The sequence below is a fragment of the Glycine soja genome, chromosome 4 (assembly GCF_004193775.1).
Source record: "Glycine soja cultivar W05 chromosome 4, ASM419377v2, whole genome shotgun sequence".
NCBI lineage: Eukaryota > Viridiplantae > Streptophyta > Magnoliopsida > Fabales > Fabaceae > Glycine > Glycine soja.
The window spans coordinates 7,921,322-7,939,575 of NC_041005.1; the positions used below are offsets into that span (position 1 = coordinate 7,921,322).

The following is an 18,254-nucleotide window of genomic DNA, read 5'->3' on the forward strand; positions in this document are numbered from 1 at the left end:
TTAAAATACTTCATCGTTTTATTTTTAAAAGATAAGAATAGTAATAAATAATATTTTTAAAAATCAACATCGCAATATCCTTTTTTGACGGAAACATAGAAATGTCCTATTTCTCAAAAAAGAAAAACAATTAAAGGTTTATTTAATCCCCACGTGGAATGGCTCAATGTCAACATTTGACAAAAAATGAGACCCACCAAGCATGTCTACGCAATATATTATAACTTTAGAAAATAAAATTCTCATTCTCTTCACTTTTATATATATAAGAGCTCTTTACTTTCTTAATTGAGTGTTCTTAATATCTTCTTCTTTATTTTATTTTTTTTAAAATACATTCGTGACATTATTCTTGTAATCAGCTAAAAATATTCTCTCAATCACTTCAAACTATCTTCTCTTTATTTTTCTAAAAATCTTTTTTATCTCTATTTTTAAATTAAATTTTAATATTTTTTTAAATATTAACAATGTCAAAATCTTATATCACAAATTAAATTATTCATAATAAAATTAAAATATATTTTATATATTAAAATATTTCTTTTTTTTATATAAATTTTATTATAATATAATTTATCTATTTAAAATATTTATGTTTATTAATTTATGGATCAAGCTGTAATACTAGTCAATAGTTATTTTACAGACAAACCTACACACCGTGACGCAAACCATTTCATCAACAGCTTGCGATCCTTACCACTTGATACTAGTGACTAAGACGTTATGTATAAAACAGTATTTTCTGTCTAAAACAACTGTAAGAATATTACGCAAATTATAGCTGTTGGTTCCCTAAAAAAAAACCATAACCGAGGTTGTCATGTTTGATTTGATTACAAAGCAAAGCAACACATGGCACAACAATGTGCATATTACTCACTAGGTTGCGGATGGTACGAGTGACAGTCTAGCTCCCGCACATTTACAAGGCCAGAGCCCTTCTTAACGCAAAATTAAACTTTGAAGTGCACGTTTGATTCTCTGCGCAAAAGTCATTATGCCAACAGATTAAGATTCTTGATTTTTGTATTTATTTTACTTTTAACTTTTTAGTAAGATTCTTGATTTTTGTATTTATTTTACTTTTAACTTTTTAGATTTGCATTGAAATAGGCATCGCATCATTTCCTAATCAAACATGCACCTAATCAACAGCATTGTGTTTGTGTCCATTGCATGATACTTAACACGGACCCAAATAAAATTTTCTGCTCCGATCCAATGGAACACACTGAATGTTGGCATGCTGCTACACTAATATCTGCAGATAAACATAAAGAAACAAATTGCTCACACGCCACTAGTGCCTGGTTTAGAAGAGCAAACGTGATGCTTGGTTTAGACTGGTTGGAGTGACTTAGAGAAATTAGAGCCAACTTCAAGGAGTTCACACTCGTCAGAAGCCTCCTTGAAAGCCTTGAGGGTTTAGGTAATTAACATGTTTTGTTTTTGTGTGAGCGATATAAGTCCTCCCAAAGGTAGGGCAACAAAAGATCAGTCAAACATGGAAATGTCTGAATGGATTAGGAACGGAGAGAATGATAGATAAATAAATCACCAATGTTATGGAAAAGTTAGTCACACAAGTATGGGAAGACTAGTGAGTGTAGGGGAAGTCCTATGCCAGCCTCGGACCAACCACATCACTATAGGCCAATAAGCAATTACCAATCTTGTATATTCAACAATCTTAAAATATTTTAGTCTCACTTGACACTAGTATTTCTCTTGTATCAGTCTAGTAAAACTAAAATATATTCGTGCTCTCTGATATATACTTGAGTTTAGCATTTGTTTATTGATAAATTTTTCCTTCGTTTTTGTTCCTTGACATTTGAAATTTTTTGTCATAAGTCCTTGTCGTCAGCTTCTGTCAATCTGGTGCTGATGTATCCATTAAGTTGACAGGTCAGCATGTCATGCATGTTACCACATATGCTCGAAGGATGAGGGAGCAAATGCAAAAAACCTTGAAATTATAGGGAGCAAATGCAAAAACCCTGAAGTTATAGAAAGTAAATACCAAAACACTAACTCATCCTTCGAGCACATGTGGCAACATATGTGATATGATGACGTGTCAACTTCACGGACACGTTAGCACCAAATTGACAGAAACTAACGACAAGAACCTATGACAAAAATTTTCAAATATATCGTGGAGTAGAAACGAAGGAAAAATTTATCAGGAAACAAATACAAAACACGGGTATATAGCAGGGAGCACAAACATATTTTAACCGTGCTGTAATAAGAGAGAGAACTCAATCTGTTCCATCTTTTCTATTAAACATGAAACAATAAATTCCCAACATGAAACAATAAAGCACCAATTATGTTGGCATGTAGATATTTGGTAACAACAGTACACTGATAAAAACCCAGACCCATTGATGAATCAAATTGCTTCATTTTACAACAGACTATACTGGTATCATTTGCTGATAAAGAAATTGCTCCAAACAAAATAATAAGACGTATAAAATTGATCTTTTGAATCAATCATATCACAATCAGCAGCCAAGAAATTACCATCCCTGTAAAATATCTAGGAAGATGAGATTCAAAAACTGTCTCCATGGATGCCGAAAAAATGAGGAAAGCATGATTAGTCTATATTAACTCCCAAGCAGTATAAAATATAAATTAGAATTAAATATAACCGTACTGAATTACAATGACCTCCTAACAAAATTGACACACATTTGACTAGCCCCTCTCCCTCCTCAAAATAACAATCCAAAATCCAGAACAAGTAACTAAAGCGAGGGGTTTAACAAAATCTATGTGCTCAAAAATGTTACTCAGCCATCTAGGTGTATAAGGTAAAAAGGCATATTATCCTACATCTTGACTACTACCTGTTCAGCCGAACTTTTCTTCACAAATCCTCTGGAGCACAACTCATTCAACAACTCCAAAGCTTCCTCGGCTAATCCTTCATCAGCAATGCCTTCTATAAGAATGGTATATGTAGCTTCGGTAGGTTTGCATCCTTTTTCTACCATATAAGCCAGAAAATCAATTGCACGACTAGTCTGCTGAGCCTTACAAAGTCCCAACATGATTGCATTGTAAGTGACAGCACTGGGCTTAATACTTAATCCTTCCATGTCATGGAAAATTTTTATAGCCTCATCAACCTTTCCTTCACGACCAAGTCCCCGAAGCAGTGTAGAGTATGTAATTATATCAGGTTTAAGACCCTTTCTGCGCATCTCTTCTAACAGTTCCACAGCATACTCGGTTTTTCCCACCTTTGTAAGACCATCAATAACTGTATTATAAGTAATTAAAACAGGAGAGCATCCCTTGCTACTTAGTTGATTCAGTATTTCAACTGCAGCATCCACCTTCCCGTCTTTGCATAGTGCTGTAAGCAAAGTGTTATAGGTCACTATATCTGGGTAACAACCCCTAGACACCATTATTTCCAAATACTCAATTGCCCTATCCATCTTTTTCTCTTGACAAAACCCATGAAGCAATGGATTGTAACTCAAGGAATTTGGAACACAACCGTGCTTTGGCATTTTCTCCAAGACATCAATGGCTCTACCCAGTAATCGTTTCCGGCACAAGAAGTTAATCAAGATATTGAAAGTAACAACACTAGGGGAACAACCCTTCCTAAGCATATCTGATAACAGCCTCTCAGCATCCATCCATCTCCCAGTGCTACACATGCTACGCAAAATAATATTATGAGTAATCACATTCGGTTTACAACCATACGAAGGCATGTTATTCAAAAACTTAATTGCCTCATCCAACCGACCCTCCTTGCAAATACCATTGATAAGAACATTGTAAGTGACCACATCGGGTTTGCACCCTTTCTTCCTCATCTCATCTAACAGCTTCATCGCCTGACCAACGCCACTATCATTACAAGTTGCTTCAATTAAAATTGTGTAAGTAATCACATCGGGATAACACTCCCTCTGCAGCTGCCTGTCAAGAACCTCCATTGCCTCCTTCAGCTTCCCACTATCGCACAAACTACGCAGAATTGTGTTATAAGTAACAACATCCGGAGCAACACTCATTCGCTCCAAAACCTCCAAGGCTTTGTCTATCTCCCCAGATTTGCAATAACCACCAATCAAAACATTGTAAGTTATCACATCAGGAACAGCACCAGAATTCTCCAGAATCTCCATGATTCTTGTGGCCTTCTTAGTCTTTCCACTCCTGCAAAACCCGCGAATCAAACTGGTGCATGCAATGACATCAGGGATATCTCCTTGGTAAATCATGCGCTCCAGAAACTTAAGCCCTTCCTCTAACTCTCCATTTCTAACCAACTTCCGGAGATGAATGTTACTCGCAAACTCCTCGAAGCTCCGGGAACCGTTCACCCCAATGGGCGAAGATTCCATGCCTATGACGTTCAAGTCCCCGTTTGGGGTGCTCACAATTTGTTGCAATCTACCGTTCAAACCAGAAGCTTCGGACTTGGAAACAGCAGAAACGCGATTTTCTAAACGCTTTCTAGACCTAGTTGCCTTCAATTTTGAAAAATGATGACTAACACTACTATCAGGATATAGAACGAAAGGACGAGAAACGGTGTTATCAGAAACCCTAGCTCTGGTTATGTGGAAGTGGTGAAATGAGCAAACCTGTTCGGCTGGTGCCACTAAATCCATTGCTTTCAGTAAACTTGCAACACTGAAAGCGTTGTGGTAGAAATATGAGAGATATGGTAGAAAAATAGAATTTGCTAAATGAGAATTGAGAAGGGGTTTTAGTTTACCTCTTAGGTTGAGAGTGGTTTGCTGGTGTTTCTTTCAGGACGAGGAAACCAGGCTACTTATCCGATACCCGTTGCTTCTCCTTTGTACAAGACAGAGGTTTATGTTTTTGTCGTGTCAAAATTATGGGGCTGGACTGGCCTCTTTATCTTCAGGGCATTACTATTCACACCCTTTATTAGAATCTCAAGTTTCCGTTTTCATTGTATAATCTCGAGAAGATTTTTTCATAGTCCGGTATATTTGGTAAATACAAAGAATACTTTGTTGATTTGAATGATGGGTCCTTATGCTAGAATTTTATCTGTCTATTTGAAACTCAATTAACTGCAGCCTTCTATGCTCTTGTGATTTTTCTCTAAAAGTTGCCCTATGATGGGTCCTTATGCTAGAATTTTATCTTTTGCATCTTGTTTTTCATATATTTAGTTATATTATATTTTCCATCAGCTTTGTTCTTGAAACTTGTGTATATCAAGAATTGTTCAAATCAATAACTTTAGGCAAAAAAAATATATTTAAAAATTTAATTAAATAAACATTTTATGATTTGTGGTTTTGAAATTTACATCTTAATAAAGGTTTAATTTTTTGGGTTACCTCATCAGTTTGTATTTTCTTTTTTCCCCCATGCTTTCCAACTGAAAATCACTACATTGAACTGGACATTTACCAAATATAAATTAGAAAACAACCCAATAAAAACACAAGTCAGATATAAAAAGATTACTTATTTAATAAGCTCTTTCAATTTTCCTTTACTCAGTAGTATGGCTTTAATTTGTCAGTAATGCAGTATTATAATTTATTGAGTCAGTCCCTAGTTTTACTGTGTCCTGTATATAATATGAAGGTGCCTCTCATATCATAGAGCGTAGAAACTTGGGGTTTCAACTCCACGCGCTAAAGAAAATGGGCCCCTCTCCCTCTTCTCCCAAAGGCTGCCTAGCACACTATAACACAGTTCATAAAGTCAGATTTAAAATTCACTTTTGCAATGGTTATTCAAAAGAAAATGTCAATTTGCGAAGAAGGTTGCCTGTTCGCTGTGCAGTGAAACTATGGAACATGACATTTTAGGTATCCATAGAGATGAAAATTATATTGTCCTAGAAGGATGGTCACTTGTGAGTTCTGTGAGCTTCCTTTGCTGGCAATTGACCTGGCTGAGCATCAGGTAGTGTTTATTATAAAGGACTTCTTGAATTAAGAAGGTTATATTAATCAGTGTGCTCTGTTACTAATTTCAGTTTGATTTTTAAACATATGCGGGAATCGAACAGAACTTTGTCACCTTTGTAACAAATATGTTAGACTGCGTGAACTATACAACCATGAAGATAGTTGCAATAGAATTCAAGACAATTCTGCAGGGTCTTCAAGGAATGAAATGTCACCATTTGATTGTATTATGTGTTTGAATTATATTATTTTGTACTTCAAAAAGCTTATAATCAAAAGCTCCTTGGGAAAGTTTTAGGAGAAAAAAAAAGTGATTATTTTTTAATGCAGAGGGTTAGGGATAGATGTCTTACTGTCTCATTAGTTTCTTCTAATTCCGTTTCATCTTGTGCAAGTCTTAAGTGCATTATTGTACTCTCTTGCTGAGTTGCTGTGGTACCTGTTAGTTGAGGCTTAATGTTAAATAATTACATGTATGCACAAATCTTTAACTATTTAAAGAGTTGGGGCTATATTGTAAGTCCAAGCTAATGAAGATACACTGAGGTAGTTTACCTCATGAATTTTCATTGCCTACAAGTTGTAGTTGGTGTAATTTCCCTGAGAGTAGCTAGAGCCTTGAACATCTATGGCTGCTAATTCTAGATGAGTGCTGAGTTGTACATTTTGTAATGTTTGGCTCAGTTTTTTTTTGTTTCTCTTTTCCTTAAAAGAAGTTCCTCCAATTAGCCTTTTGTAGAAGGCTCTTTTTTGTGACTTGCTTCATAAAAAAGAAAGCTACTTTTAAGTTTTAGAGCTTCATGGAATTTGTGTTTGGCATAGCTTAGAAAAACTGAGGCAAAACACAACCTAAGTAATGAGTGAAGTTTTGCTTGTTGTGATGCAGCTGAATTTTTTGTGTGAATTATGATATTTTTTACTACTTAGGTAGTGTATGTGGGATGTAACAATAACTTACAGCAACAGCCAACCCTTATTTTTTTTTTGACTAAACCACCATTTTGGTCCTCTAAAGATACATACATGTGACATCAATGTGGCATTTTAAAGAATTGTAACATTAAATTAGTCCTCAGAGCACTAAAATGACAGTTTAATCAATTTATTTTTTGTTTCTAAAAGTGGAGGTGTGTCATTAGCCCTGTAAGGTCATTAATGATATGCGTTTATTATATCTCGCAATTGAATTATTTACTTCTGTGTGAAGGTACGTGAGGCCAGTGGAAAGAGATGAGAGTGCTCGAAGAAGGCCGCAGAATGATTTCTCAAGAAAACGTCTTTTGTTCACAATAGCAATAACTGGCATTGCTGTTATCCTCGGATCTATTTTTTTCCAGAGGAAGACAGATCTCAGCAATGTGCAATAACAGCAGAGAGGATACATGTTAGTGTAAATTTGCTTGATCTGTATAATTTATTTGCACACAACAGAAAGTCGAATGAGATACTTCACCTGCGCATAAAGCACATCGCCATTGTCATTGAATTATTATTGTGGTCAGAAGTTCTGAGACATAAACGAGTCTTTCATCACAAATATTGCTATTTGTTGTTAATCTTCCAACTATCTAGGCACTGCAATAGCAATATCGTTTTTCGATAATAATTGGGTTAAATTTTATTTGTTAAGGTTTTATAGGACATTTAGGATTTGCGATTTCATTAAGCACTTGAACCAGCAAGGAGGGCTCGCAATCTTGAGAATTTGATAAATTTTAGGCTAAATTATAATTTTCATTTCTTTTAATTTCAAATCAATAATTTTTAGTTTATCATTCAAATTCAAATATTAACTTTGATGTACTAGATGATAAATTTATTGGCTTTTAAAATAACTATTTTATTTTTTTCTTGTTTAAATAAAATGAAAAATAAAAATAATCTTTGTATAAGTTGAATTCATAACCCTATATTTAAACATAATGTTATTTTAAATATATCATAGTTATCATTTGTCAAAAGTTATTATTTTTTAATCATAAAAATTTATAAATTGAAAAATATTTAATATATAAATATTTTTAATTTTATTTTATATCATTTATATATTTTTATTTTGAATAGCTTATATATTTTTATTATTATTTAACAATTTATAATTAAATTCATTAAACTATTTACATAAATTATTATAAAATAAGAACAAATTTATATATACAATACTTTATTAATTTCTATTAAAATAAAATTTTATAATAAAAATAAATACATATAAAATTAAATATTAAATCCTTATCACATAAGGATTGTGAATTTAAAATTATAAGAGATTAAAACTATAATTTAATATAAATTTTAATCAATAATAAAATATTCTGCTGATGAAAGAATTTAACAATTTCTTATATGCATTAATAAAGATGACCACACACCTTGCTTTTTTTTAATATAGGATTATTCAAATGTACCTGTATCTATTTATAGATTAAAAAAAACTCTCAACATCACAGATCAATTTCAATTCAATTCAAATAAAGAGACAAATCAATAACTAATTGTTATTGTGACAATACTTTTAATCCCAGAAATTCTTTAAAAATAAACTTATAGTCCCTGGTATTTATTTTCTGTTTTTCTTTGTCACCAAGTAACATGAGCTTCTTAACGTATAAGTTTGTCACTAATTTCTTTACAGGTTTAAATATTTTTAGTCTTTACAATTTAGTTATTTTTAGTCTTTGTAAAATTATTTTTTTATTTTTAATCCTTACAAGTTATATATTTTTATTTTTCGTCATTGTGACATTTTAAATAACATTTTTTTCATTACATAAAGTGTTATTTAAAGTGTTTTAAGAACTTAAAAACACAAACATAATAAGGAATAATTTTTTTTATAAGAACTAAAATAAAATAAAAAGCTAAATTACAATAAACAAAGTATTTAAACCTTCTTTAAATTTAATACATGTTTATATTAAAGTTAACAGGGCTCAAAAGTATATTTACTTTTAAAGCAACTCTGCATGCCATGGTACAACAGTAAATGAGAGATACAGGTCACTACACAGACGATTTCATCCGAGTTGGAGATTTATAAATGAACAATTTTTTTTATTATTTGAATTCATGGAATGTATGCTTATTTTTTCCTTCCCATCCCCACTCATTTTATTTTATGCAACATCTTTTATAATATTTGCTATGGCAAATTATTTTGTAAGTTTAATTTTCAAGACTTTTATTACAAAAGAATTAATAAATTTACCATAAATTTGTCATTATATAATAATTTAGAAACACTTTAAACAATTTTACCATGCCTGACCCTTTTTCTCTTAAAATAATTGTGTATCTCTTTCCACTGGCCTCACGTACAAAGTAATGGCCTTAAGTTTGAATGTAGGATGGACATTTATGAAGCTTTGAGTCTGTTATGTGTAATGGATTTATAAATGTTGTGGAATTAACATTGCCAGATATGTTTTAGTTTCGTGTAATTGTTTTAACTTCTTGGAATGTGCAGGTGGTGATGGATAATGGCATAGTCCAAGTTACCTTAACAAATCCAGATGGAATTGTCACTGGGATACGATATAATGGTGTTGACAGTTTGCTTGAAGTTCTCAACAAGGAGACTAATAGAGGGTATGTGCCCCTAGCGATGAGTAATTGTGAATTGTTATCTCTCTCACACGTGTGCGGCTGTGCGCGAGCTCACGTGCACAGAGTAGTCATTCTTCTGAAAATGTAATGGTTAAATGAACTGTGAAGTTATCAAGAATTCAAGCTGATCAGTAGTAAACATTAGACACAGTGAATATGGTGCGCCAGGAACCAAAGGAATGTTTGATGTGTATGGCAATACTGCTTTCTTTTGTAACCGCATGGTGTCTTTGATACGGTTCCAACAAGTCAAATAAATTCTCAACAAATATATATTCAAATGCATTCCCTGATTTGAGTTTGCAATTAAACTGGGAGTGGTTTTGAAGTCTCACCTGAGTAGAAATAAACCCATTGTCAAAGAGTTTGCAAACAAATTAGGAGTGGTTTTTTATGTCACACATGAGCAGAAATAAACTAGTTGTCAACCCCCCCCCCCCCCCCCCCCCCCCCCATTTTCATTACAAGTTCTACTTGCAATCTTATCAGTTCCATTATTGCTCAAAGAATAATATTTAAAGCACTAGTAGCTTTTTTTACTGATAGCAGTAGGATTAACATTTGTGGATGGTCAATTTCAGATTCATAATGCTCCGTGGTTCATCAGGCTTCTACCCTTATGGAATTTATGAGCACTTAAATGGATGGCCAGATTTTGATATTAGTGAAACAAGGATCACTTTCAAGCTTAGAAAAGACAAGTAAATTCTATCATTTTGACAAAATAGTTCGATGCCTCTCTATTTTGTGATTCTATATATATCTATTAATTATTTCACAAATATAGTCATATTGGGATGAAAGTTAGACAGGCATTCTCTTTCTAGATCCTTGGTAATTTGGCATTCAAAATATTAGTTGAGATGGTCATGGAAGATAACAAGCAACTCTTATTTATTTTTATTTTCATCCACTTTAACAATCAAGTATGTAGGTTTCAATACATGGCTATGGCAGACAATAGGCAAAGGGTTATGCCTTTTCCTGAAGATCGGTTACCAGGAAGATGCCAAACCTTGGGTTACCCAGAAGCTGTCCTGCTAGTCAATCCCAAGGATCCATGATTGAAAGGAGAGGTATCTGTTGCATATATATTTCCCGACACTGTTTTATCGTGTCAAAGCTTCTAATTGTATTTGTACCATAGTAGTTTGTAACTTCTTCAATTTGCTTGCATGTCAGTTCCACACTGAATTCATTCTCACCCATATGGGTACATAGTCTACAATTTATCCCTACTTGCATCATTAAATACTATTTAACGTTATGGTTAAATTTAATTTGCCCTATGTGGTTTGGGGAGTATCACTTTGGCACCACGTGGTTTAAACTTTGTCACTTTGCTCCCCTCATATTTTCATTAACATATTTGTTATCTCCTTGTGTCTTTTTTGGCTGTCAACTATGAAAAGCTTATTCATGCTATAATCCATTAAACCAGCAGGTTTACATATCCGACATGTCTGTCTGTTCCTAACTTTTGACAAGGAGAACATATTTCTAGGAAAATAAACAAAGGAGTCTTCAGATTTTTGTAACTTTCATCAGTTAAAGTTATGATTTTGTAGTTTAACAGAATGAAACCACAGTGGCAAAACGCAACTGAAACTAACCATTGGGGAGAAGGGGGAAGGAACTAAATTAAACCCTTTAAAAAATATTTTTGTTTATTTTTTTAGAAATTTGATGCCATAAAGCAATTTTACTTCACACTATGCAGGACAAAACACATTCTTAAAAATTACGTTTTGGAAAACATTTCCATATTCCAAAATAAATTCTTTCAAAACTATAAACTACTTCGTATTTAAAAACAATTAATCAAAGTCCAAACACACCTGTAGTAGTTAGTTGGTTAACCTGGCAAGTTTTGAGTGTCCACTAATTCATGTTGCTCGTTAAAGAGGAGATAGGATGATTTCCTCAGCATTGATTGTGTATGAGCTATTCCACTATGTATTTATTTGACTCTAATCCACAGGTGGATGACAAGTATCAGTATTCATGTGTAAACATGGATAATCGAGTCCATGGGTGGATATCTTTCAGTCCGCCAGTGGGATTCTGGCAGATCACACCTAGTGATGAGTTTCGTTCTGGTGGACCCCTCAAACAGAATTTGACCTCGCATGTAGGCCCTACCGCGCTTGCAGTAAGTGAATGAATTTAGATTTTAGACCAAGATAGCAATTCCCTACGTGGCTATATCATCAGATGTTTCTTAGTGGTCACTATGTGGGACAAGATTTGGTGCCTAAATTTAGAGGTGGTGAATCATGGAAGAAGGTTTTTGGTCCTGTATATATGTATCTTAATTCTGGAGCAGTTGGTGACGACCCACTTGGGCTATGGGAGGATGCAAAAATACAGGTTTGTCCATGAATCTCTTGTACCTTGGTTAGGAGGTAGATGGTATAGACAGTTGGATACAGTAATTGTAAGATAAAGACTAATTTGAATTGATATTCAGATGATGAATGATGCTCAAAGTTAGCCATATTCTTTCCCAGCTTCAGAGGATTTTTTAAAATTGGATCAATGGGGCAACGTCAGTGGCAGATTACTTGTCTTTGACAGGTAAGCATGCAAGATATTCCTAGTTTATTCTGATGTTTTTAGTTTGTGTTGGTGATATTCCAGAGGTGATTTAGGTAGCTAACACTCAAGAGACCAAGTTTTTATGATGGACTATAGCTACTGAAAATTGTGCAGAAAATTTAGAAGAGGGAGAGTATTTGGGGCTGAATGACTCTTTGTTTTGATTTCTTTTCTGACTTACTTTCTGCAGTACATTCATAAGTATTTATAGATTGAAAAGTAATCCTTAGAGTACTATGACAGTTACAAATATAAAGAGTCACATGAATACTATTAAACACTCTTTTAAGTCTTCACTAAGAACACTTTATTATATGTCCACTAAGCACTTATTAATATCACTCCACTAAGTAATTATCACAGCACCTTACTCAACAGTCTGCAATGCGATTTCTATCTTACTGGTGATTGGAATACAACCTGATTCTATTGCAATTTTTTTTTTTTTTTTACTTTAGTGCTAACAGCTAGATTTTTTTACCTGCGGGGGTGGGGAGTTATATAATGCTACAACTTCCTATTAAAATATTTTCGTTAATTTTGTAATATGAGAAAAAAAGGTTCTCACTTACTGTATTTTATGATTAGAAATTAAAAAAAAATGTTGAATAATTAATCCATGGCTGAGCAGCCATGACATTGTGGGTGTTATTTTTATCTTGCATCTGTCCATGCTCTAGTTTCCAGTCCTAGATGTGAGGGGGTAAGTTCAGATCCCACGTTAACAAGAGATACGGATTTCAACATATATTTAGGTGAATTTAAGTGAACTATTGTAGTTCTAATTATTTTGTCTAGGTACATCTGCACAGACTTAATATCAGCAAATGGTGCTTATGTTGGTTTAGCCCCACCTGGAGATGCAGGGTCATGGCAAAGGGAATGCAAGGTGCTCTTCGCTCACTTAAGGAAAAGTAGCATTTTAGTTGCATGAGCTGTACTTTTTGTAGTTTGTGCTCAACTATCATTTATTTTATTTTTTTTACATTTGGGGTGAGTATGGGGCTATGTGATGAAGGGGATCTTGCAAACTATGCCAGACATAACCTTGTTTTTCTTTTCTTTTGAAAAACACATTATACAAATAAAGATAATTACAAAAATGTTATCGGGGGTGCCCAAAAGAATTCTATAGCAGATTATTTAACTTTTACTCCTAACAGGACTATCAATTCTGGACCTGAGCTGATGAAAATGGATTTTTTACTATTAAAAGTGTACGTCCAGGCGACTATAACCTTTTTTCTTAGGTTCCTGGTTTTGTTGGGGACTACAAATTTGGTGATTTGATGAAGATAACATCAGGTTCCTTAGCTTGGTCAAAGTTGAATTTGTTTTCCGTCTTGCAAAATAATCTGTTTGATAAACTTGTAATGCAGGTTCTTACATTGAATTGGGTGAACTTGTATATGAGCCTCTACGGGATGGTCCCACATTGTGGGAAATAGGTATTCCGGATAGATCTGCTGCAGAATTTTATGCTCCTGATCCCAACCCACAACATATTAATAAACTTTTTATCAACCATCTAGACAGGTTAGCTCTGTTATGTGCTATTAGGGGCATACTACTGTGATAATTCTTGACTTGAGGATCAGTTTTTCTTTTTGTTTGTCCTTATATTGCTTTAATGGATTTTGCTTAATTTTGAATTTGTGCTACATATTATTATTACAACATGAAATGATGAAAATGATAAAATCTTTATCCAACTGTGCTTTTTATCCTTTTAATTGTGATGAAAATGTTTCCTTTAGATGTCAGTTGATCTGTTCTTAGATTTTTCTTTTTTTCCTCAACTTGTAGGTTCGGGCAGTATGGATTGTGGGATGGGTATTCAGAATTGTATCCTGATGGAGATTTGGTTTACACAATTGGTGTTAGTGACTATACGAAGGATTGGTTTTATGCACAGGCTCCAAGGTCTGATTTTTGTATTATTGATTGTTTGTATAATTTGGCTAAAGATTATCATGCAAGCCTGTTATAGTTGGATTTCTTGAGTTATACGTTACATACAATGTACTAATTTTTCAAGCTTGTATAACTGTAGGAAAAAACAGGATAACACTCTTCAATGAACAATTTGGCAAATCAAGTTCGAAATCAGCAGTTAAAGGAAGTGCATACAAACTGAGAGTTAATTGCATCTGCAACATTAGCTGAATTGCAGGTAAACTCCCTTTCCTTTTTCTCCCATACACATACACAATAGGGCTTAATTAGATGTGATATGAATTATGAAAGTACTTTATGGATTGTCTGTGAAGATTCGAGTAAACGATGCCAATGCAAGACAACCCGTATTTACCAGTGGATTAATAGGAAGGGACAACTCAATTGCAAGACATGGAATTCAAGGAATCTATTGGCTGTACAATGTGAATATACCAGGTTCTCTTCTTATTGATGGCACAAATACCATATACTTTTCGCAACCAAGATGCACCAGTTCCTTCCAAGGTATCATGTATGATTATATTCGTTTGGAAGGCCCACCTTGTGAAGAAATTTAAGTTAACCTTTGGTAATAAATGATACAAAATATTAGTACAATGTCATAATATCAGAATATATTTATCTGTGAGCACTGTATAAGTTATATCTTATATGTTTTTTTCTTTGCTTTTTCTCTAATTTTGTTGTGTATGTATATGAACAAACATCAAATACTTTTACACATGATAAATTCATATTTATAGTTGATGCTTTTGTTAGACTAGTTCATCCATCTTTCATGTAACAGGCAGATTGAACATTGGTTTTGTAAAACCGTTTTGAATAATGTGGGAGTTCATGTAAAAATTCTTAAGGGGTTTCCTAGACTATCAATGATAGGAAATAACAGGATCTTGAAACCTATGGTTCTCACAAACAATCAATAAATAACAATAGATAATAATGTGTACCTTTCTCCATAGGAAGACTTGTACCTTTCTCTATTGAAATTTCTCTCCGGTGCACTTTGATTTCCTTGAAAGAGTTGAGAAATAAGATTTCACTTCCTTAGACCTTTCTTTTCTGCCTCTCTCCGTTCGTGATGGCTATGGGTGAGAGAGAACACTTTCTGGTCAGGAAGGGGACCTTATTTTACGTTAGTGGGTATTAAGTCCCTTTTATAACCACTACTCTCATCAAGTAGCAGTTAGTTCTAGAACTTTCTCCTATTAAGCTCAATTACAATTTAGCCCTTAATCGTTAATTATTTACTTATTAGTCCCTACATAAGTCACATGCCTTTCCCTTGAGACATTAATTCTTACATTCTCCCACTTGGCTCATGTGACATTAATAAACATTATGGACTAAATAAATAAATAGATTAACTAACATAATGCGCATTAAAATTGACTAAATTGTTCTATACATTGGGTACATCATAATTTCATGATTAAGAATAGGAACCAATTCAAGTCATGGCGGTTGTACATCATATAATCGACATAGTCCCTTCCATGTACTACAAATTAGTCTTCTCCTTAATATGATCATTAGTTAGGAGTACATAATTGGTCCAACATAATGTCTTCATTCAAGACAAAACCTGTTAACATTACTCTAACACAAACATGCATGCAAACATAGAGAACAGGTAATCAGAAACATATCATAATTGAGCTCAGAGTGTCAGCAAAATTACATAAGGTAAATTATACTTAATGATCATCAATAACAATAATGTCCATACTTTCAACATGTTCTATAATGTCTTGGACAATAATCCCTTATTCAAAGGGTCAACTATCATAAGGTTTGTGCTAATATGTTCTATTGACACTCTTTGTTTCTGAACTTCTTCCTTCACGACAAAGTACATCAATTTCATATGCTTAGCACCCTTAGAGTACTTGTCGTTCTTACAAAAATATTGTTGCGGAGTTATCACAATACATTTTCAGCGGCCTAGCAATACTGTCGACAATTCCAAGCCCTGAAATAAAGTTCCGCAGCCAATTAGCCTGAATTGTAACCTCAAAACATACTACAAATTCAGCTCTCAGATGCAACAACAACCGATGCATACAAAATTACTTTCATTTATTTTTGTTCCATATCATTTCTAGGATATTGTGCGAGACTAACTCTGTCTCATTTCTAAATTAGAATAGACGATGTTAAACACCTTTCCATCTTGAATCTCTCTAGCACTTTATCGATATATATACTTTCTGAGATAACCTAACATTCCTTGTGATCTATTATGGAATATTTCTATCCCTATCACATAGCTTACCTCACCCATATCTTTCACTTCAAAGTTTCTAGAGAGAAATTTTTTAGTCTCATGAAGAAGACCAAGATCGTTAGCTGTAAGCAAGATATCATCAATATACAAAATTAGAAAATAACCTTACTCTCACTGACCTTTAGATACATACACCGATAAACATGTATTTTCCTTAAATCTAAAGGAAATAATGATATCATTAAACCTCAAATACCATTGGCGAGAAGCTTGCTTTAAGACTGTATATTGATTTCTTTAGTATGCACACCATGTGTTCATTTCCTTCAACTGAGAACCCCATTGGTTGGTCCATGCAAACATTCTCCTCTAAATCTCCATTTAGAAAGGCGATTTTCACATTTGATGTAGCTCCAAGTCATAATGGGCTACTAATGCCATGATAATCCTAAAAGAATCCTTTTCGTGAGACCAGTAAAATGTCTCTTTATAATCAATGTCATCTTTCTGAGTAAATTCCTTAGCAACAAGTCTAGCCTTGTAACGTTCAAGGTTGCCATAAGAGTCACGTTTAGTCTTGAAGACCCACTTACAACCAACTCTCTTACAACCCTTTGGTAATTTTACAAGGTCCTAAACATCATTATGTTCCATGGAATTTATCTCTTCTTCCATGACATTTAACCACTTCTCAGAATTATCACAACTTATAGCTTGTGAAAATGAAACTGGATCATTATAATTAATGCTTAAGTTTGTTTCTGTTTCATGTAAGTATACCACATAGTCATTCGAAATAGCTGGTCTTCTTTCTCTTTGAGACCTCCTTAATGCTACTTCTTGTGGTTCTTCCACAATGGGTTCATTATGTATCATGGGCTCATCATTGTATTGTACTTCTTCATTACTGTTTGTAGCAATAACTGAAGTAGTAATCACCTTACTGCTAGAGGCAAAAGCTAAAGGGACTTGCACTCTAACTTCTTTAATTTCCACTTCTCGTGGAACTGTACTCCCACTGATTTCACCGTTTTCAATGAACCTTGCATTTCCAGTTTCGAAAATTCTCATACTATGATTAGGACAATAAAACATATATCCCTTTGACTTTTCTGCATAACAAATGAAATATCCATTGATTGTTCTTGCATCCAATTTTTTTTCTTGCGGATTGTAAATTCTTATTTCTGCCTGGCAACCCCAAACATGCAGGTGCCTTATACTAGGTGTCCTATTTGTCCACAGTTTAAAAGATGTCTTTGGAACTGCCTTACTAGGAACCCTATTCAACAAATACATGACAGTTTTCAAGGCATATATCCACAAAGATACGAGTAAAGTCTAATTGATTAACATACTCCTAACCATATCCATTAAAGTTCTATTACGTTTTTCTGATACACCATTTTGTTGTAGTGTACCGGGAATTGTGTATTGCACACAAATGCACGTTTCTGAACAAGCTTAGCAAATGGACCTGGGTGTTGCCCAGTTTCATCATATCTTCCGTAATACTCATCACCTCTATCATATCTAATAATTTTCACATTTATGTCTAATTGTCCTTTTACTTCATTGTAGTAAATTTCTAAGGCATCCATTGCCTAAGAAATCTCGGGCAGTAAATAGACATAATCGTAACGTGAATAATCATCAATAATGGTGATAAAATATCATTCATTTCCAAAAGAACTAACATCAAAAGGTCCACAAATATCAGTATAAACAATTTCAAGAAGCTGAGTGCTTCTTGTAGCTCCTTTCTTTGTATGTTTTGCTTGTCTTCCCTTAATACAACCCACACAAATATTTAGATCCATAAAATCTAGACAAGGAAGAATTTCATTCTTTATTAATCTTTCCATCCTTTCTCTAGAAATGTGACCTAAATGTTTATGCCACAAGAAAGCAAATCGTTC

General features: G+C 33.7%; 1 protein-coding gene and 1 pseudogene across 1 annotated transcript; one reads left to right on the plus strand and one right to left on the minus strand.

Annotated features, from left to right (window-relative positions):
* Positions 1–2,589: 2,589 nt before the first annotated feature.
* LOC114409182 (pentatricopeptide repeat-containing protein At1g09900-like) lies at positions 2,590–4,980 on the minus strand. Its single transcript, XM_028372534.1, has 2 exons — positions 4,766–4,980; positions 2,590–4,680 (listed from the first exon to the last, which is right to left on the minus strand). The coding sequence occupies exon 2, from the start codon at positions 4,656–4,658 to the stop codon at positions 2,850–2,852; it is 1,809 nt and encodes a 602-aa protein (XP_028228335.1). The 5' UTR covers positions 4,659–4,680; positions 4,766–4,980; the 3' UTR covers positions 2,590–2,849.
* A 4,371-nt stretch (positions 4,981–9,351) lies between these two features.
* On the plus strand, positions 9,352–14,789 carry LOC114409183 (annotated as a pseudogene).
* The last annotated feature ends 3,465 nt before the right edge of the window (positions 14,790–18,254 follow it).

What these genes read in the sequence shown, in the direction of transcription:
- LOC114409182 (XM_028372534.1), bottom strand. Translation starts at nt 4,658, where the DNA reads ATGGATTTAGTGGCACCAGCCGAACAGGTTTGCTCATTTCACCACTTC.